At 42.1% G+C, this 22,450-nt stretch overlaps 2 protein-coding genes across 2 annotated transcripts; both read left to right on the top strand.

Moving 5' to 3' along the window:
• Positions 1–10,299, top strand: LOC129827660 (endoplasmic reticulum membrane adapter protein XK-like). Its single transcript, XM_055888704.1, has 3 exons — positions 1–1,090; positions 7,280–7,539; positions 7,624–10,299. Exons 1-3 carry the CDS (start codon positions 741–743, stop codon positions 8,460–8,462), a joined length of 1,449 nt encoding a protein of 482 aa, XP_055744679.1. The 5' UTR covers positions 1–740; the 3' UTR covers positions 8,463–10,299.
• A 1,466-nt stretch (positions 10,300–11,765) lies between these two features.
• On the top strand, positions 11,766–22,438 carry LOC129827657 (cytochrome b-245 heavy chain-like). Its single transcript, XM_055888699.1, has 13 exons — positions 11,766–12,018; positions 12,322–12,417; positions 12,672–12,782; positions 13,051–13,135; positions 14,541–14,686; positions 16,797–16,978; positions 17,069–17,195; positions 17,310–17,402; positions 17,510–17,751; positions 17,986–18,148; positions 18,426–18,572; positions 18,682–18,806; positions 18,979–22,438. Exons 1-13 carry the CDS (start codon positions 11,974–11,976, stop codon positions 19,103–19,105), a joined length of 1,689 nt encoding a protein of 562 aa, XP_055744674.1. The 5' UTR covers positions 11,766–11,973; the 3' UTR covers positions 19,106–22,438.
• Positions 22,439–22,450: the final 12 nt, after the last annotated feature.

The following is a 22,450-nucleotide window of genomic DNA, read 5'->3' as shown; positions in this document are numbered from 1 at the left end:
CGGGGCCTAGGACCCAGGAGCTGTGAGGGGCAGCATTGCCCCTACCCTACAAACACTTCCATAGACAAAAAAAATAGGAGACCTGTTCAGACACCTGCTTTGCTTTCTTGATCACTAGCGGAGCTAACGAAAACATTTACATTTGCAATGGGACACTACAGTGGATGGATTGTTTCGGTGTTGATAAGGATTCAACATTTGACATCGCGTTGGGCGTAAATGGGGGGCACTGAGCACAACATTTGCAGGCGGACATCAGCGGCATGCATCTCTTTGGCAAAGAAAGTTTCGAGCGCAATGCAAATCTTTGACATTGACTGGTGTTTACACGTACAACCACCCGGTCTTGACTTGGAAGGCTACCGGAGAGATACGATGCTGTTTTAATTTTATAGTGGCCACGGTGTCGAAACTGTCTGTAAACGGAATGAAAATAAGCACAAGAGAGCGCGTCATGCTGAACTGTAACGAGTTAGTTGTTGTGTGTTGAAATTTGACGAAAGCACAGGACCTACCGAAGCAAACATTTCACGAGGAAACAATTGTAGACGTTGTTTAACAAACTTGATATGTGCATGAATGACAACTTACCTGCTTTGTTTGTAGAAATTGATACATTGTCTGAATAAGGATACAATGTGACACTGCAATCTATAGCCTACTTTCCTGCCTAAAACTGAGCCATCCATCCGCCCTACAGTTCTCAATTGTCTGACGTTGTTTTGTTCAGTGAGAGAGCCATGGAAGAAGAGGGCGACCAAGTCGAAAATATCTCTGACGTCGAGCAATCCCACCATGAATCCGCCTCTGAAAACGGAGTCATGTTGGTTGTCAACCAGAGTAACATTCAGCCCCCATTCAGCGTGGTGTTAGCCACATTGTTGTATTGTGCTGAGTTCGTCTGCGCAGCGGTGCTTTGCAACGTTTACCACAAGAGCGATGACGACATCTGGATGGGGTCAACCATCACCTTCATGTTGGTGCCCGCTGTATTGACTCAGTTGGCGCTGACATTCATTCATAGAGACTTAGGAAGAGACCGCCCCTTTGTTCTCTTCCTTCATCTACTGCTCCTGGGCCCACTCATTAGGTAGGTATAGTACCACAAGTAATCACAGTGCTGAGTAGCTTCGGACCGCAACTTGGATGACTTGAAGCATAGTGCTCAGTTGTACTGTAATGTGAGTTGTCTACTGCCGCCCAGGCTTTCGTGGTACAGGCAGTAGAGCGCTCACCTCTGCACAGCAGAATCTTGCCCCCAATCAGCTGTCCGGCTACATTGGTGGGATCATTCCAATCTGGTGGTCTCGGGCAGGGTGTTGGGGAAGCGTACGCGTTGTCAGGTGGGACTGTGCGGGAAGATGCTTCTCGAAGGAGAGAGGGTAATGTGTAAAATGGCTTATATATGAGCGTTCTACTGCCTGACATAGTGTAGAACACTATACCCCCGCCTTACAAAAAATATTTCAGTTTTGACCCTGTAGTAAAAGTGCAGTAACTGCAGTTGACTGTGGTGTTTTGGATGCAGTAATTAAACAATAACTGCAGTGTACTGCAAAATTACTGCAGTAAAAAATACTTAATTTGGATGCAGTTTTTGCAACATACTGCACTCTGACAGCATATATTTTTTTGTAAGTGCCATATAATTGGTTCAAATAGTTGAGCCCTCACGAAACTACTTTATTTCCCGCTACAGTACTGCAGGCATACTAAGAAACGCTCTACAATGTTTACTCAGTTATCCTTTAAATTAGGCAATGTGTTTTCCTGCCTCTTCAAACCTGTTTGACCAGATGTGAAGTGGGTCAGTGTTCAGATGGACCATTTACACCTTTGTCAGACATGTGAGTCATGTAGTCTACTGTAGATACAGCTGCTTCTTTGTGTCAACCCACTTCTAATTGGGTTTGAACTGTCACTGCCAAGTGACAAGTTATAAGGAGTGGGACCCCATTTGAGGTCAATGCCATTAGTATACAGAAATGTATGGGCATGTCTTAGTTTTGATCAGACACTTTTTATTTAATTTGTTTCACATATCTAATTGGCTGAAATTAGAGAATCTTATCTCTCATTTTGCTTTGGTGTGAAATGCCCACACTTTGAAGGCTTCCATTGCTGCTCAAACACTGAAAGTCCCCTCACTTAATTCTTTAAATACAAATCACACTTAACTAGACCTGTTGAACAAACCGTGAGCCATTTGTCACTTGCAAAATAAAGTTAAAGGGGAGTCTTTGGTAGCTGTTTAGAAACTGGGCATGTCTTGAGTGACACTGTTGGTGAACTTTGGTTTGTCAACTGTACCTTGGATTTAACTCTTGAATTTTAATAATATTTGATCCATTGTAGTAGAGCTGGACGATATGGGCAGAAATCCATATCATTGTGAATTGATGTGTTAATGATAAGTATATAACATTAATGTGCAAAGATTGTATTTATCTTTTACATTACTAGTAGTTTGATGGTTGTAGCCATAAATTGTCACATTAACAATCACCCATATTAGCTATCTTATTTAATCTCAAACGTCATGTTTCTCTACTTATCGCAATAAACGATATCAGCAAAATGTCTGTGATAAGTGGTCAGTGTTGATAATTGTCGATTTATCGTCCCAGCTCTACACTGTAGGCCTTGTAGATAGCTGAGGGTGTGGCCCTTTTAACACTGCAAGAAGTAGGCCTTTGTCATGTTGGCTTTAGCTCTGCGTGGCTTACCATTCCATATGGTGTACAATGGATAACATTACAGATAACAAAAGACCCAGAAAAGCAGAATAACAGTGTTTCCTATAATCCATTATAGTCGATCTGCATTGAATATGTTCCACAACAAAGAACTGCCTTGAATCTGTGAGGTGAATGTGATCCATTTAGTCAAGTGTGACTATCAGCCACGTGTGGAAGAAACCACTGTTTCAAGTATTCAAATTTCTAGTGGAGCCTCTGACTGGGATGTGGAAGCAGTGACCTGTGTCATATCCCTCCAGATTCTTCTAGAGTAGCAGATTTACTGCATGAAAACACACTGTCAATGTTTTTAAAATTGTTAAATGTTTTAAAGATTTTATATATCCTAAGATTAGAATATATCCCAGAATACCTTACTTTTACAGCGCATATCTCGTCAATTCAAAGGTAATTTTTGGCATGATCTCTTTGGCTGCACCCTTTATGGCCCCCATACTCAACTGGTGGACCGGACCCAGAATGGGGTCAATAAGGACCGTGGGTCCCGAGAGAAAAAAAAGAAAGAAAATATGACAAAGAAGATTTTGTATTTTTTTTTACTTGGTTGTGCTTTGACCCATGGTATCATATAAACACACATAAGACATGGAAGAATGCATTGAATTGCAGGAAAGTAGCTTTAAAACTGCAACATTTTCTCCCAGCTAAAGGGGTGTAAACAGTTTGAGGTTACAAGGTGTGTTGCTATGTCGATAAATTACATTATCCGTCCGGACCTTTAATACTTAGGAAATTTGTGACCGGACCTCCTCAAATAGTACTTCAGCACCCCTGCTTTATGACAAATCAAGTGACTGACTAGCACGCATTTGCCAAGCCAGCACATGACATGACATTGGCACACTGTTAACAGCCCTGCTCCCCCACTCCCTCACTGTAGCAGTGCTAACCAGTGAGAAGCAGCCCTTCAGTTTCCAGTAGAACCAGATCAAGGTTTCGTTTCAGGGTTGTTGTGCTACAGCTACACAGTTCTATAATTATACTCTGGGGGTTGCCTTGTCTGGAGATGTGCTTCCCTTGGGTAGGAAGCTTCATATCATTAACTTCCTGCCTCAAACCCTATTTTATTTCTTAGTGGATGGTTAACTGTGTCAAACAGAGAGGCACTAGATCAGGGGTCTCCAACCTTTTGTGGTATGAGAGCTACTTTAAAAAAACGATCTTGATAGCTACACTTTTTTTTATATATAGTTTTCAAATAGGCACATTCTTCTGCTTGCGGTGTCTGATAGCCTACTTGGGATATTTGTTTGTCAGTTTGCGGTAGAACATGTGAAAATTGCATATACTTCAGAATTGTTTGGCGATCTACTCCTACGTGGGCTGCGAGGTACTGGTAACTCGCCATCGACCTGTTGGAGACCCCTGCACTAGAGAAACAGCTGTGCATTAGTTACAGTTACTCCCACTATCCCCTCTGAGCTTTGCGCTGATCTTGGGGCGGCAGGTAGCCTAGCGGTTAGAGTGTTGGGTCAGTAACCGAAAGGTCGCTAGTTTGAATACCTGAGCCGACAAGGTGAAAATAATCTCTGTGCCCTTGAGCAAGGCACTTAACCCTAATTTTCTCCAGGGGCGGGGTAGTACTATGGCTGACCCTATAAAACAGCACATTTCACTGCACCTCTCCAGTGTATGTGACAACACTTTTTTTTCTTTTTTTATCAGCTGTGCACTTCCTGTGGAGTTTGGTGGATGATAAAATCACAGATCATTATCGGTGTTGACGCATTTCGATATAGCAGGTTTCTTAGCAACTCCGACCAAGGGTTGAAATGCTGCTGGCTGCACGGCTTGCTTTGCCTTGTAATAGGCAAGGACTCTACCTCCCAGGGTAGTGTTTTTCTTGTTACTCGCATATCTGTAAATTTAACACAAAGTACAGTTTCATTATATGAATGTGTCTTGCAATCTATATCTTAGATAATCTGTTGACAAGATGTTGTGAAACATGGCCAACTGGGAATCTCTGTGGTGTCAGGTTGGTTCCCTGCTTGAGTGGACCTTGTCACAGCTTGTCTCTGAGGGAATATATTCCTCCCCTGAGGCAGAAGTAGCTACATACTTAGCTGATAGCAATCTCCCTTTCCCAGCATGCAGCACTGAAACCATGTTTACAGACAATGAAGAAAGGTTGGCATCTGTATATCCTTAGCCCCAATGCATCTTGTGGGTGTTATGCCAAATCATGGTTGTTAACCAGAACGAGGTGAGAATCTCTGCTGTCTCTCAAGGAGCATGCTGAGAGGATTTCCTGATGATGAAACTACCCTTGTGGCTTTTTTTGATGAAAGACAACTGCAACGGTTGCTTGAACTGCAGCCCATGCCTTAAAGTGGCAATCAGCAGTTGAAACAATAACAAGCAAGCTCACCGCCACTGTTTTGCTAAAAAGCTGAGGAATGAGGCTGGAGAAATGTAACCACTCAAATTCATAGGCAGAGCTATGGATGCCAGGACTTGACCATCCATGATATAAAATTATAAAGCTATACAGTGTTTATTTACATTGGAGTTAAACAAGCTTATATTTGGGGTTCTGAAGGGGGATGACAGTTGAACTAAGTTAATGAGGCATTTAAGTTATATTCTTCAAGAATCACAAGAATCACATATCATAAATTTTTATGTCCAAAAATGGATGAAGCTACTACAGATTTAAGTTAGTTCCATATTGCATGTGTGTTTTACTTTGTACTCTTTACAAGTACTGGTAGCCTAAGCAGAGAGCAAAGTGATTTTTATGGCCAGGGAGTAATTACCCGGCAGTAGGCACTTTTTGCTTCACCTGATGGTACCATTTAGATGCTGCTGTGGACATCAGGCATATTGATTCTGTCAACCAACCTTTTCCCCAGCTGTGCTTTTTCCTCAAAGTGAAATACATTGGTTCTTAGTCATTCAGAACCTGAATTTCTGGCTGGACTGACTCCAGCACGCATTCTTAACTGCATTATGATGCCAAGCTTCCCTGGAAATCAATGAGAAAATCATAGTCTTGTGACCGCTACCACCTCCCATCTGTAGACCAGTCATAAAACTCTCAGACAGTTTTTTGCATAGGCTACCAGTAGTACCACTGGAGAGATGAGTGGTGGCTTGTGCCCCTCCCTAAATGGCTGACGGCTGAATGTGGTGTCCTGTAGCAGCCCACAGCTGAGCTAGCAGGAAGAGAATCCTAGTAGCTAGCCTGTCTGTGTTCTCTCCCCGAAGCAAATGTCCAAAGTAGATGTTTTGGTCTGAAAGACAAGACAAACACTGTGATTTACTTGGTTGAGTGTGAATACCTTAGACCAGGGTTCCCCAACTGGTGGCCCGTAGGCCGAATTTGGTTAGCGGGTGGTTTTATTTGGCCTCCCTAGTTTTCTGAACAAAAAATAGAAAATATTGTGTGGAATTTTCATTGTTGTAAAAAAAAAAAAACACCAGGAAATCAGCTCCAAGTGATTTTAATTTAAGAAATCTCTTATGAAGTATTCCCATGCATAATAGAGACAAGACGTGATCGTATGCAAAGTTTGAAATTATGATGTTTTAGTCTAACATATCTGTTTGGGCTTCTTACAATCAATTTGCAGTCTACAAATCATTAGTAATTATGTTCCGGCCCCACTGACTATCCACTCAAGAAAAAAACGTCCCGCGGCTGAATCTAGTTGAGGATCCCTGGCTTAGAAGTTATGGATTGCCTTGTATACAGCTATCCACTGCACTGGTACTACTCAACATAAGCAGATGAAAGGAGTGCTAAACAACATGTTGGTGCTATTTGTGTGCGGTGTCAACGTCTTTCTGTCATTTACCTCTGTGAAGGGAACACACTTCTTAGGTTTCAGTACTGAATACACTGAGTGTACAAACCATTAGGAACACCTTCCTAATATTGAGTTGCAACTCATCCTTTTGCCCTCAGAACAGCCTCTATTTGTTGGGGCATGGACTACAAGGTGCCGAAGGCGTTCCACAGGAATGCTGGCCCATGTGGACACCAAGGCTTCCCATAGTTGTGTGAAGTTGGCTGGATCTACTACCACCATACCCTGTTCAAAGGCACTTTAAATATTTTGTCTTGCCCATTCACCCTCTGAATTGCACACAGTTGACATGCATAATCTATGTCTCAATTGTCTCAAGGCTTAAAAATCTTTCTTTAACCGGTCTCCTCCCCTTCATCTACACTGATAGAAGTGGATCTAACAAGTGACATCAATAAGGGATCATAGCTTTCTCCTGGATTCACCTGGTCAGTCTGTCATGGAAAGAGCAGGTGATCCTAATGTTTTGTACATGCAGTGTCAAAGGCTGTCAGTTTATTTTTTGCCCTCTGGTGGAGCTATATAGCAATATTGCATTTTTTAAACATTTTAAATATGAAGCCAAATGTAATATTTATTGATGAAAATATTGAATGATAATGCAAATCACATGATTGTTTTTTTACTTTCAATCTTAGTTTTTATTTGTCAGCCTGTACTGCCCTCTGGTGGCTGTGGTATTACTCCATTCCCTCCTTTCCTCCTCAGGTGTTTCGAGGCTCTGGTGGTTTACTTCAAAGCGGGTAAAGAGGAGGAGCCGTATGTGACCATCTCTAGGAAGATCAAGCTGAAGAAGGACCAGGCCACGCCCATGGAGTGGGAGATCGGCCACTCGGAGCGCAAACTGGCCACCCATCGGAACGCCTTCAAACGCACCGCCGTCATCCAGGCCTTCCTGGGATCCACCCCCCAGCTCACCCTGCAGCTGTACGCCAACATCCAGGAGAAGTACTTCCTCCCTATCAGACGTAAGAGTCCTCTTGATGGCATTCATGGTGAATGCTGTTGTTTTGGAGGGTCTAACGAGTGCTTTGTCTCTGTGTTCATTCCAGTGACTTTGATGGTCATCTGCCTCTTCTCCATCACCTACGGGGCCCTGGTGTGCAGCGTGTTGGCCATCAACATCCGCTACGACGACTACAAGGTGCGGTTGCGCCCAGCCGCCTACCTCTGCATGATCCTGTGGCGGGGCCTGGAGATCGCCACGCGTGTCACCTCCCTGGTGTTGTTCAGCTCTGCGCTCACCTATTGGGTGATCCTCGTGGGCCTGGGCAACCTGCTATTCTTCTTCCTGCAGCCCTGGGCCGAGTTTTGGGCTCGACGCGCCTCGCTGCCCGACAACGTGGAGAAGAACTTCAGCAAGCTGGGCACTACGGTGGTGCTGTCGCTGGTCACCTTCCTGTACGCCTGCATCAACGTCTTCTGCTGGTCGGCCGTGCAGCTAGACCTGGGCCACCGCGACCTCATCGAGATGAAGCAGCACTGGGGCCGCCTGGCCGCATACTACGGCGGACGCTTCCTGGAGAACAGCGCGCTCATCGCCCTCTGGTACTTCTACAAGTCAGACTTCTACTCGTACGTGTGCGCCCCGCTGCTGGTGGCCCAGCTGCTCATCTGCTACAGCCTGGCCGTGCTCTTCATGCTACTCTTCTACCAGTTCTGCCACCCGTGTCGGCGCCTCTTCAGGCACAATGTGCACGACTGCCTGGCCTGCGTCTGCTGCTGTCGGAGGGGTGTGGGGAGAGCGGGGGAGGGGCATCCCCACTCCTATTCCACCACTGCCACCATGGTGCTGGTACCGCTGGAGCCGCCAGACCTGCAACCCCCTGACCTCACCAGCCAGCTGGGGGAGCACGAGACGGCTATCGTTGAAGACACGGAGGCGGCTTGAGAAGGCCCCACATGGTGATTTGATGATATGGGGCCACTGCTTGGTGCAGCTACTGAACTAATGGCTATGTACACTCAGGACTGTTATACTGTGAGTGGTGCAGATTAGGAGATGGACAGAGCAGCTCATTCTGTACTGCGGTGCACAGAGGACAAGTTGGTCTCAAGTGGTTAGCTAAGCGCATTTCAAATTGGTGCCATGATTTTATCAATGCTTCTCGTTTTAGAATAACACGGGCACGCAGAGTCTTGGACTTAAAAAGATAAGCCATGATATGGACAATGTTACATCACTGTTGTTAAATGGGTTACTGACGAGTGCACCGTTTGTACTGAACATCTACTGTACAGGTAGAGAGACAGTGGGTCAAGGGAGTCCAAAGAATGTACTCTGTTAAGATATGCCGGTGTGATGCACAAAGGCAGCCTTGAGAGAGCAGCACAGGGTCAGATACAGTGGGGCCAGGTGTGTGGGAAGCATGCCAAGTGTCTCCGGCCCTAGAGGACTGACTTGCCCTTTAAACTGGGACTTCCCCTGCTTACGTTCTCGGGGGTTTACTTAATGAACAAACTCCAGATGTTGCATTAGGGCCCTTTTTCATCTGCACGCCCATATGTAAGATGGGGGGGAAATAAAAGGTTAGATGAAATCCGAGCTACCTTCCTCATACCCCACTCCACCCACTGTAATGAATGGTTTGTATTATACTGAACAAAAATGTAAACGCAATAAGTTTACTGAGTCACAGTTCATAGAAGGAAATCAGTCAATTTAACTAAATGAATTAGACTCTAATCTATGGATTTCACATGACTGGGCAGGGGCACAGCCATGGGCGGTCCTGGGAGGGCATAGGCCCACCCATTGGGAGCTAGTCCCAGCCAATCAGAATTAGTTTTTCTTCACAAAAGGGCTTTATTACAGACCAGATATACTCCTCAGTTTCGTCACTTGTCCTGGTGGCTGGTCTCAGATGATCCAGCAGGTGAAGAAGCCGGATGTGGAGGTCCTGGGCTGACGTGGTTCCACATGGTCTGTGGTTGTGAGGCCGGTTGGACGTACTGCCAAATTCTCTAAAATGACATTGGAGGTGGCTTATGGTAGGGAAATTAACATTAAATTCTCTGGCAACAGCTTTGGTAGACATTCCCGCAGTTAGCATGCCAATTGCACACTCCCTCAACTTGAGACATCTGTGGCATTGCGTTGTGACAACTGCACAATTTAGAGGCCATTTGTCTCCAGCACAAGGTGCACCTGTGTTATGATCATGCTGTTTAATCAGCTTCTTGATATGCCACACCTGTCAGGTGGATAGTTTATCTTGGCAAAGGAGAAATGCTCATTAACAGGGATGTAAACAAATCTGTGCACTTATTTTATGAGAAATATGCAACATTTCTGGGATCTTTTATTTCAGCTCTTGAAACATGGGACCAATGCTTTACATGTTGCGTTTATATTTTTTTCAGTGTATCTGGCTGCTCAGTTTGCGCTTCTTTTTTCCCTTTGCAAACACAGTGGTTAAAAGGCTAATTGAATCTCAAGACAGTGATCATTTTGAAGTGGGTTAAAGAGCCAATAGATCTTATGTAATCACACTGTCCTTGTAAATATATTGTAATTTAAATGCAATTCTGAACATATCTTTTTACTTTCAATGATGACTTAATATAAAGAACTTGATGCCTTATTGGTACCTTATGTCTGTAGCATTGAAGTGCATTTAATCCCTGCTTTTGTTTTGTATGGTCTGTTTCAATAGTATGTTTAAGTGCATTATCTTTTGCATTGTTACTTGAATGTAAATTTGTTGAATAAAAAATGCTGTTATATATATCATATTTTGTCGTTAATTATTATAATAGTAGCCTATGGTATAGCTTTCCAAAAAAATTTATAGATAGGAAGGTAAACCTGAAAGGAAAGGGGGATACCTAGTCAGTTGTACAATTTTCTTTCTCCTGATGGTAACTTAGCAAAACTCCTGAACCAAGTTGTAGCAGGGACCTTAAGGGTTGCACTATTGCCTGGGGCAAGTGAACTGAGCCGTTGGACAAGTTGAGCCTGCTCTAAAGTTTCCCAGCTGAGGGAGAGATATATTTTTGTTTTGTTGGTGAAAAACTGGAAGGAATTCCAGTAGACCTAGCCTGGAACTTATCTTTCTGGTTCATCCCCATTGTTTAAGAGAAAGACAGACAATTTATGGCAGATGGGATATTTAAACTGAAAACAACTGCAAATCAATCATACTATATTTATAGCCGAAGCCAATTGATCTGTGTTAAGATAAAATGTGAATGTGATAAAATGTGGTTTATATTCAAACTTCGGTTGGCTAGGATACCTAGGCCTTTTTAAATCCAAAATTATTGATGGATAAATCAAATCAACAAATAGTAATGACAGGCTAGACTGTATAGGCCTACACAGGGATGCAACTTAAGGGTTTTGGGTGCAGGTCATTCCCATTCCTGGGCCTACATGATGCAAGCACAACCCTGTTAGTTGACTAATCACAGTTGCCTGTGTAATGGAAAGTCCCCTGTTAGTCTATTTTAAAAATATAATTCATATGAAAAAGTACACGGTTTATGCAGTTTTACAGGGTTTACATCCTCCCTACAGGGCAAGGTGTTTTTCCAGGACTTTAAAACTATATGACCTGATTATAAAACTCTGTTTTCATCATAGCCCATATTAAACCGTTTCGCAACTGATTTATCACTGACTGCGTTTACACAGGCAGCCCAGTGTACAGTATCTCGGCTGGAGCAATAGGGTTAAATGGCTCGCGCTCTGTTCACCCTGACCAAAAGTTACTATTCCAGTGTAACAGGTAAAAAAACGTATTAAAAAATCCCCTGCCTAATGGGACAACCACAGCAGGCTCAACTTGCCCGGCTGACATAAATTGTCCGTCTTTCACTTAAACAATAGGGATGAACCAGACCTGGCTGGGCCCACGAAACTGCGGTACGCCACTGTTTTCGAAAGTATTATAGAATATATGAAGATAATGCCTTAACCATTGCATTGTTACTTTACTTTAAAATGATGTAATATAAATCATATTTTGTCTTTAAAAAATGTACTAGTACCCTTGATATTGCTTTCCAAAAAACATATAGAGCCATGGGAAAGTTAACGTGAGGCCTATAGATGCAGACAGAGATGGATATAGTTGGGCGGTCTGGCTCTTTCTCAATTGTTCAAAAAACCGCCCTCATCTTGGAGCCCAAGAGCCAGCTACATTCAGTCAAAAAAATACAATTCTTCCTCATTCCACAGACGTGAGGAATGGCATGCTGATATTTCGCTTTCAACAAACACAAAGGATTACTTTACTCCTTGAGTAATGCAATTTTATGGACTGTACTTTTCCTCATGTCATAACTTGGACTAGTGACTGACGTTAAATAGGCGGGGTGTGAACATACGCGGTATAAAAACAACAGGTAACGATGTAAAGACCAGTAGCGTCACTGGTGGATGGCGAAAGTCCTTCAAAATGGGCAACTGGATCATTAACCATGGACTGTCATCCTTCATACTGGTAAGAACTTGACTATTACCTTAATCATCTTCGACAGTGTAGTCTATAGTTATTGTATAAGGTAGAAGAATGAGATACATTTATTTGGGCTGTTATCTGGACTGCCAGACAAAGCCCATCTGAGTGATGACCCAGATGCGCAATATCTCTCCAAATGCGCAAAATATATAATATAACTAGGGTTAGCCTTACTGAAACCCTAAAATATATGTTATTTTTAATAGTAAAAAATACAATTAAATAACGTACAATAGTCACGATCCTGCTGTTTGGGTAATGACCTCCTCCTGGCTGGATTTACAGGTGGTCTGGATGGCCATCAACATATTCCTGTTCCTTTGGTTCTATTTCTTCTACGACTTGGGGGATCAGTTTTTCTACACACGCCACATTTTAGGGGTGAGTCTTACCATACTATTTAGGCCTTAGATAGTATAAACATAGTACGTGCTCAATGATCCATGCATTTGACTTAAATAGGACAAGTATGCAATTTTCCGATGTCCGTTGAGTTTTTTAAGTCTATATAATTGCAGTTTTAATTGAGTTCTACCTGTAGCTTACACCATTCCTAATGATAGGACAGATGTCAAAGAGAGTATGTATAGGATAACACATTACGCAAGTTGACATGGGTGTCTTTGGGCTTTCAGTCTGCATTGGCCTGGGCCAGAGCCCCTGCAGCCGTCCTGAACTTCAACTGCCTGCTGATTCTGCTGCCCGTGTGTCGTAACCTGCTGTCTCTCATTCGCGGCTCCTTCATGGTAAGACTTTCTAGTGCCAAGGGCTGGGCCAAGGGTGGGGACATTCATTGTGCAAGTGTCTAATTTGTCATCAGAGAATATTGTGGCTGTAATTCCCTTGTTCTGTAAATGACTGTGTAGTCATATTGTCTGATGCCACCTATAATGGAACAGACTTGTATAGTTGAATTGTTTTTCTAATAGATGATAAAGGTTCATGGCCTTTAATTGACTTTGATTGTAATCTTCATTATGATTTTTCTTGAACGTTCTTGTGATGCTGTTTTAGTGCTGTGGGCGAACTATGAGGAAACAGTTGGACAAAAATATCAGTTTTCACAAGCTGGTGGCCTACATGATTGGGCTGATGACAGGTATGGAACACTTGCTTGCTGGTCAGATAACCAGCTGAAAACCCCTAACCTGAAGCCTTTTGCAGAGATACATACTCTACTCAATTTTAGTCAACAGTACTTATGAAGCATGCAAGATTTATGTGACATTTTTACCAGTTTTATTTAGTCACCACAAAATATAACACTTTCTCATTGTGGTGAAGGCATATGCGATAATAAATCTATCTTTGTCTTTTTCACCCCTTGACTTATGCTAGATAAAGGGATACTGAAGCTAAATATTGACTTAGGGTGTATTGTATTATATGGGAAAGTCCTGACCTCGGAGAGACTAGAGCTCTCACAAAGTCTGTCTCAAGAAGGACAAAGGAAACAGCCCAGCCTTTAGAAAACATACAGTCCCGTGAAAAAGTATTTGCCCCCTCTCTGATTCTCTACTTTTGCATATTTTTTATACTGAATGTTAGCAGATCTTCAACCAAAACCTAGTATTAAATAAAGGGAACTTGAGTTTACATATAACAAAAAATATATACTTATTTTATTTATTTAACAAAGTTATGCAACACTCAATGCCTCTACGTGAAAAGTAATTGCCACTTTACACTCAATAATTGGTTGTGCCACCTTTAGCTGTGATGACTCCAACCAAATACTTCCTGTAGTTGTTGATCAGTCTCTCATATTGCTGTGGAGGAATTTTATCCCACTCTTGCATGCAGAACTGCTTTAACTCAGTGACATTTGTCGGTTTTCAAGCAAGTCCTGCCACAACATCTCAATTGGGATTAGTTCTGGACTTTGACTAGGCCATTCCAAAACATATATTTTGTTGTTGCTTTTTAACCATTTTCTTGTAGACTTGATTGTGTATTTTGAATCATTGTCTTGCTGCATGACCCAGTTGCCCTTTAGCTTCAGCTCACAGACGGATGGCCTGACATTCTCCTGTAGAATTATCTGATACAGAGCAGAATTCATGGATCCTTCTATTAAGGCAAGTCGTCCAGATCCTGAGGAAGGGGTCCCATTATGCCTGGGAAAAAATACTTTTTCACAGCACTGTGTGTGACACTTTCAATAGAACATGGGAACATTATTCCTCCAGTATCTTTAGATGTACTACTCAAGATAAACTACATGACCAAAAGTATGTGGACACTGCTCATCGAACATCTCATTACACAATCATGGGCATTAATATGGAGTTGGTCCCCCCTTTGCTGCTATAACATTCTCCACTCTTCTGGGAAGGCTTTCCACTAGATGTTGGAACATTGCTGCAGAGACCAACTAATTAACCTTCATTGACCTAAATGGATATCAAATTTGGGTGTGTATTATCCTGTTGAACAAATATGATGAATCTCTATTCTCTGTCCTAATTGAAATGTTGCTGTTTCTTTTCCTCGTTTTGGTGCAGCTGTTCACACCATTGCCCATTTGCTGAATGTGGAGTGGTACTACAATAGTAGGCTTGGGGAGTATGATGACCTCAGCACGGCCTTGTCCAGCCTGGATGACTCAGGAAACACCACCTTCCTGAACCCAATCCGTTCTACAACCACTGTACGGCTTACAATTTTTTATTTGATTTGATTTCTATTTTACCAGGTTGGTCTCATTGAGATTAAACATTTCCTTTGCAAGAGACCTGGTCAAAAAAGCAGTATATAAAGTTTCAAACAATTAAAACACAAAGTACTACAGTTTAAAATATCAGTTTACACATTGTTATGGTAGGATTGGTTCAGCTAGAGGTCAAAACATTGACAGCCCCCTAAATAGCTTTCCACCATAGGTTTTACCCTAGCAGCTATTGGCCATTGGAATATATATATATATATATATAAACAAACACACAGTTGAAGTTAGAGGTTTACATACACCTTAGCAAAATACATTTAAACTCAGTTTTTCACAATTCCTGACATTTAATCCTAGTAACAATTCCCTGTCAGGTCAGTTAGGATCACCACTTGTGAAATGTCAGAATAATAGTAGAGAAAATGATTTATTTCAGCTTTTATTTCTTTCATCACATTCCCAGTGGGTCAGAAGTTTACAGACCCTCAATTAGTATTTGGTAGCATTGCCTTTAAATTGTTTAACTTGGGTCAAACGTTTCGGGTAGCCTTCCACAAGCTTCCCACAATAAGTTGGGTGAATTTTGGCCCATTCCTCCTGACAGAGCTCGTGTAACCGAGTCAGGTTTGTAGGCCTCCTTGCTCGCACATGCCTTTTCAGTTCTGCCCACAAATTTTCTATAGGATTGAGGTCAGGGCTTTGTGATGGCCACTCTAATACCTTGACTTTGTTGTCCTTAAGCCATTTTGCCACAACTTTGGAAGTATGCTTGGGGTCATTGTCCACTTGGAAGACCCATTTGCGACCAAGCTTTAACTTCCTGACTGATGTCTTGAGATGTTGCTTCAATATATCCACATAATTTTCCTCCCTCATGATGCCATCTATTTTGTGAAGTGCACCAGTCCCTCCTGCAGCAAAGCACCCCCCACAACATGATGCTGCCACCAGCCGTGCATCATGGTTGGGATGGTGTTCTTCAGCTTGTAAGCATCTCCATTTTTCCTCCAAACATAAATGGTCATTATGGCCAAACAGTTCTATTTTTGTTTCATCAGACCAGAGGACATTTCTCCAAAAAGTACGATCTTTGTCTCCATGTGCAGTTGCGAACTGTAGTCTGGCTTTTTTTATGGCGGTTTTGGAGCAGTAGCTTCTTCCTTGCTGAGTGTCCTTTCAGGTTATGTCGATATAGGACTCGTTTTACTGTGGATATAGATACTTTTGTACCTGTTTCCTCCAGCATCTTCTTTGCTGTTGTTCTGGAATTGATTTGCACTTTTCGCACCATAGTACATTCATCTCTAGGAGACAGAACGCGTCTCCTTCCTGAGTGGTATGACGGCTACGTGGTCCCATGGTATTTATACTTGAGTACTATTGTTTGTACAGATGAACGTGGTACCTTCAGGCGTTTGAAAATTGCTCCCAAGGATGAACCAGACTTGTGGAGGTCTACCATTTTTTTCTGAGGTCTTGGCTGATTTATTTTGATTTTCCCATGATGTCAAGCAGAGGCACTGAGTTTGAAGGTAGGCCTTGAAATACATCCACAGGTATACCTCTGATTGACTCAAATGATGTCAATTAGCCTATCAGAAGCTTCTAAAGCAATGACATAATTTTCCGGAATTTTCCAAGCTGTTTAAAGGCACAGTCAACTTAGTGTATGTAAACTTCTGACCGACTGGAATTGTGATACAGTGAAATAATCTGTCTGTAAACAATTGTTGGAAAAATTACTTGTGTCATGCACAAAGTAGATGTCCTAACCGACTTACCAAAACTATAGTTTGTTTACAAGAAATTTGTGGAGTGGTTGAAAAACGAGTTTTAATGACTCCAACCTAAGTGTGTGTAAACTTCCGACTTCATCTGTATATATATATATATATATATATATATATATATATATATATAGTACTGTATTATAATGCTTTGTATGTTATTATAACTAAGGCACAGAGGTTTTACTAGTCAGGTCTGGTCATCAGAAAAAACACCTGGCACAGAGTAATTTTAGATGTCTTATATAGGCATAGAGGTAATGTAACTGACTTGAGTGTATTCTGATTGGCTCCTTCTGTCTCAGACGCCGACCCTCCTGGTGTTCACCACCGTCGCGGGGATCACAGGTGTAATCATCACGCTGTCACTCATCCTCATGATCACCTCATCCATGGAGGTCATCAGGCGCAGCTACTTCGAGGTCTTCTGGTTCACACACCACCTTTTCATCGTCTTCTTCGCTGGGCTGGTCATCCATGGAGCCGGGTAAGGCTCTCTCAGTCCCAGCTCACATTAATTTAATGTAGAAATATTTGTTTTAGATCTAGAGTAAATGGCCTTGTCCTTTGTCTACAGACGCATCGTGCGAAGTCAGACCACCACCAATCCACCACATAATGCCACCTTCTGTAAAGATCGAGTAGATGACTGGGGGAAGATTCAGGAGTGTCCCGTTCCCCAGTTTGCAGGGGGGTTCCCACAGGTAAGAGATTCCTCAATGACACCTACAACCCAAAATAACTTCTGTGAATACCAGGCCTCATGGTAAGAGAATTGTCTCAGAAACTGTATATCCTGTGTTCCCTTGTCCCTACAGACCTGGATGTGGGTGATCGGTCCCATGATCCTCTATGTGTGCGAGCGCTTGCTGCGCTTCATCCGCTACATGCAGACCGTCAAATACAGAAAGGTGTGCACTGCAGTAACAAGTACATTTTCTTTGTAATTGACAATAATTGTGTTTTCCATTCCATTAACAGATAATCAACATCTGTCTCTACAACTCTCCTCTCTTAGATAGTTATTCGACCATCCAAAGTGTTGGAGCTGCAGCTGGTGAAGAACGGTTTCAAGATGGACGTGGGTCAGTATGTCTTCCTCAACTGCCCAGCCATCTCCCAGCTGGAGTGGCACCCCTTCACCATGACCTCGGCCCCCGAGGAGGACTTCTTCAGTGTGCACATCCGCTCCGTGGGCGACTGGACCCAGAAACTAATCAGCATTGTGGAGCAGCTTCCTGAGGGGGCTGAGGGACCCAAGTAATTTACTCCTCTTTATAGAAAAGCAGACAATGGCTTATTCTGTAGCAGCAAGATCCTCAGCTCAGTGGATAAGGATAAGGCGCATCAATGCAGCATTTCTGTGATAAAGTTACATGCAGATATTTTAAATTGGAAACCATTCCTGAATGCATAGGAATTAGGCTTAGCTGGTCAAATCTTTCTGCCCTCCCTTCCTGTTTGCCATTGCTCGACCTTTGACCTGTCCCTCAGAATGGGTGTAGACGGACCGTTTGGTACGGCCAGTGAGGATGTGTTTGACTACGAGGTTGCCATGCTGGTTGGCGCTGGCATTGGAGTCACCCCCTTCGCCTCCATCCTCAAGTCCATCTGGTACAAATTCAAAGACTCCAACCCAAAGCTACGCACCAGAAAGGTAGGGAACACATTGATACTCTATGGCTTTCCATTGAAGTGACTAACCAGACAGCTTTAATGCTGCTAACCAGTCTAGCACGTTTACAAAGTGGAAAGATTCCATGATGCACCTGAATGTTGTCTGACACAAAGCATTTTTTGTTTCTTAAGCAAAGGGTCACGTAAACCTTGGATTCTTTCTATGTGAACATGCTCATTTTTCCTGGACTATTGCCAGCATGGCATGTCATGCCTTTGTTTGAAATCACATTCTCATGTTTACTTCCTGGTTGCAGATCTACTTCTATTGGTTGTGCAGAGAGACGCATGCCTTTGAGTGGTTTGCAGATCTGCTGCAGCTGTTGGAGAGGGAGATGGAGGAAAGAGGCATGGGAAGCTTCCTCACCTACAAACTCTACCTCACTGGATGGGATCAGAGCCATGTATGTGAGGCAGCATACATACACCCACCAACAATCTGTATTACCATATTCCACTGTGAGACATGCAGTAGTTGTGGTAGCGTCTGTTCACTATCTTTCTTCCCCATAGGCAAACCATGTGATGGTTCATGCGGATGCGGACACAGATGTGGTCACTGGTCTGAAGCAGAAAACCAACTACGGCAGGCCCAACTGGGATAAGGAGTTTGAACAAGTGCGCAAAGAGAATCCGACGTAAGTTTGTTTACAACACATTTTGACATGACAGTATTCCCCTTATAAATCCATTTTGGACATTGCAGTTGGTAGTTAATAGCAGTGGTATTACTTCTAAAACATATAGCTTGGTGTGTACCCTACAGTGACTAAATGACTATATATTTTGGTCTCTTATCAATGTCCACAGGTCAGTGGTGGGCACATTCTTATGTGGCCCTGCAGTCTTGGCTACTGTCTTGTCAAAGAAATGTGTCAAATACACGGATGTCGATCCCCGAAAGACCAAATTCTACTTCAACAAGGAGAACTTCTGAGCAAAACAATGAGCAAAACAATATGCTCCACTTGAAGGAAAAGCTGTATCTTTGGTCTTCCAAAATGTTTGCAACAGAGATGTTTTTAGACCATTCATCTGAACACAATGAACGATGACCAATCCTGGTACGCTGTCTAATATTTCTTTCACATAGGATTCACAGTATTTTTTTTATTTCTTTATTTAATTAGGCAAGTCAGTTAAGAACATATTCTTATTTACAATGCCGGTCTACCCCGGCCAAACCCGGACGACGCTGGACCAATTGTGCGCCGCCCTATGGGACTCCCAATCACGGTCGGTTGTGATTCAGCCTTAATCGAACCAGGGTCTGTAGTGACACCTCTAGCACTGAGATGCAGTGCCTTAGACCGCTGCGCCACTTGGGAGCCCACCACAGTATGTTGCCTGTAAAAACAATTGGACAATGTTTATATGATCCCCTTTCAAACAGCCCCATCTTTACCACGTTTCTTGTCGGCATTCATATTTTATTATAGGAATTACTTAGGCAGCAACTGAGCAAGAGACATTCAACTTTGACCATGTTGTTGCGACCGTTGTCATGATAACCTGGTGCAGCAAGCAGCATTGAGCTCGCCAGTTTGTAGTGTAAGCATCCCCTTGGCATTTCCACGCCCAGTGGTTATCAGTGGGAGAAGTTTTAATGAGATGGATTTTGTCCGAAATTCTCTCGCATTTTCACATCGATGAAACATTTGATCTCAATACAGTTTTATGTTCCAAAAAGATAATCTGTTACGAACTGAGTGGACTAAGTTCTGTAGATTTTACCCTTTGCCAAAGTTGTAAAAAATGGTGTTGTTTAGAAGGAGCGCAAAGGTGAATTGAGTTATTGCACACACGCGCTTCACAGAGTAGGCGTTCCCTAACGGAAATATGCAAATTTTGTTAGAACGCACCAATAGGATCTCACTAGCTCATGCTTGGCTCTGCCCACCTCCTTCCTTGTTCTGCCCACTATGACTCATTTGTTCCCATTGGAAATGACAGGCTGTGGTCCATCTTGGGTTAGTTTAAAAAATCTTTGTTAAACTTCTGGTTCATTCAGTCATTCCTATGGGGAAAATTAATGGAGAAAGAATAGGGTTTTGGGATAAATGCCAGAAATGAGGTTTGAGGTTAACACAGGCTTAGAAGATCTTATACATTTTGTTCTATGATATATTATCAGTCAGTTAACATGACCTTTATGCATCTTGCAGCCTTAATGTGCTTTGTCGTAATTTTTATTACATAAATGCTTCAAAATTCACAAAAACGTATGTTTGCTGATGAAGGTTATCTCATAGAACAAAACGTATACGATCTCATAAGCCTGTGTTTACCACAGACCTTACTTTCAGCATTTATCCCCCCAAAAAACATTTCCCCATAGGTGTTGGCCAACGAGCCATGGTGGACTCAGCCTCTGTTAGTGCCTACAAAAGACACCACTACTATTGCGCTCTATTGATAATTTTTACATTTCTCCGATAGGACAAACTGCAATGCACTGCTTTCATTTGTTCACATTCACAAACAGCAGGGGTGGAAAAGGTACCCAATTGTCATACTTGAGTAAAAGTAAGATATATTCATAGAAAATGACTTAAGTAAATGTCAAAACTTGAGTAAAAGTTTCAAAGTATTTGGTTTTAAATATACTTAAGTATCAAAAGTAAATGTAATTGTGAAAATATACTTAAGTATCAAAAAGTATACATTTCAAATTCATTATATTAAGCAAACCAGACGGCATTGTTTTGTTTTTTAAATTTACGGATAGCTACGGCCACGCTCCAATACTCGGACATCATTTACAAACGAAGCATGTGTTTAGTGAGTCCGCCAGATCACAGGCAGTAGGATGACCAGGGATGTTCTCTTGATAAGTGTGTGAATTAGACCATTTTGCTGTCCTGCTCAGCATTCAAAATGTAGCACGTACTTTTGGGTGTCAGGGAAAATGTATGGAGTAAAAAGTACATAATTGTCATTAGGATTGTAGTGAAGTAAAAGTACTCAAAAATATAAATAGTAAACTAAAGATACCCTAAAAAAACAACTTAAATAAAAATACTTGAAAGTACTACTTAAGTACTTTACACCACTGACAAACAGTAAGTTAGAAACTCGCCATACTTGTAAATAATTACCTTGTAATGTGTTAAATTTTCCTGTTATGGTTAATAAAAAGTTGGCTACAGTTGAACTCAAAACGTCAGATATGTTCTAGTAATTATTTGAACTGGCTAGCCAGAACTTTACTAGAAAAAACCCTTTCATTTCCCTACAGGCTTTGGTCAACAAGCCATGGTGGAGTTGATACCTTTCAGAAAAGTCTGCAAAAAGTTGGGGGCATGAATCTTGGACTGAAAGCTGGCTGCCTCAGTGACTATATGGGTGTGTTACATAACTTGAATACCTTTTTAGATTCTACCTCTTCTACAGAAAACCGACAAGCCTTGCACACAGAGACAAAAGCTTTGTTATATCTGCACTACTCAGGGATTGGCTGGCTCCTTTGCTTCCCGCTTTTCACAATGAATCATGATGTATGAAGTCACTTACTGTTAATAATCGAAGTCCTTTGTACAGAATAGCTCATCTTGTTAAAATGATTGCCATTAAATGACACATGGATGAGTAAGATATTCACTAAAGTGTAGGGAGTTGTTTGGTAGGTTACCTGTGATGGAGTGGTGTTACACATGTGGCCCAGGCTAACCATTGGATTTTGTTTGCCCCCCACATTATCTAAATATTGGAGATTTTGATAAGGGAAATAAGATTTCTCTAGATAGCAGAGAAATCAAAGTCACTCTTCTTGGGGGCAATTTCTACACTACTTTATGTGGGTGTAACAAAATGTACACTGCCAATGTACCGAAAATTGTTAATTTTCTTTTACAGAAATGGTAGCTTGGGCAAGATAACTGATACACCCACCTTAGATGCTTAAGTGTTGTTTTGTGCTTTCAAGGGGTGTGGCCACAGAAGGAAACAATACTCCTACATTAAAGCCCTATAGTATAATCAATCTACATTTCCTTGTAAATGACATGACTGGAAGGAAAGGAGGGTGAGGCATTGCCAGTCAGCCAGGGAATGTGTTCCAAATCAGATAGGAGTGATGTTTTTATGAAGTGTACTTCCCTTACAATTATGTAACAGGGAAGACTCCATGTTCCTTCTGACCCTGCACAATTATTTCACATTCTTTTTTGTCTTGATTCTGTCTCTTTTATAAGCAAATAGATCACTTTGTAGTCTAAAAGGACACTTTAATCCTCTTCTGTACATACCAACAGCTCATCTGAATAAATACATTCATGCAAAA

The sequence above is a fragment of the Salvelinus fontinalis genome, chromosome 29 (genome assembly GCF_029448725.1).
Source record: "Salvelinus fontinalis isolate EN_2023a chromosome 29, ASM2944872v1, whole genome shotgun sequence".
NCBI classification, from domain to species: Eukaryota; Metazoa; Chordata; class Actinopteri; order Salmoniformes; family Salmonidae; genus Salvelinus; species Salvelinus fontinalis.
This window is presented reverse-complemented; position numbering and strand designations above follow the sequence as displayed.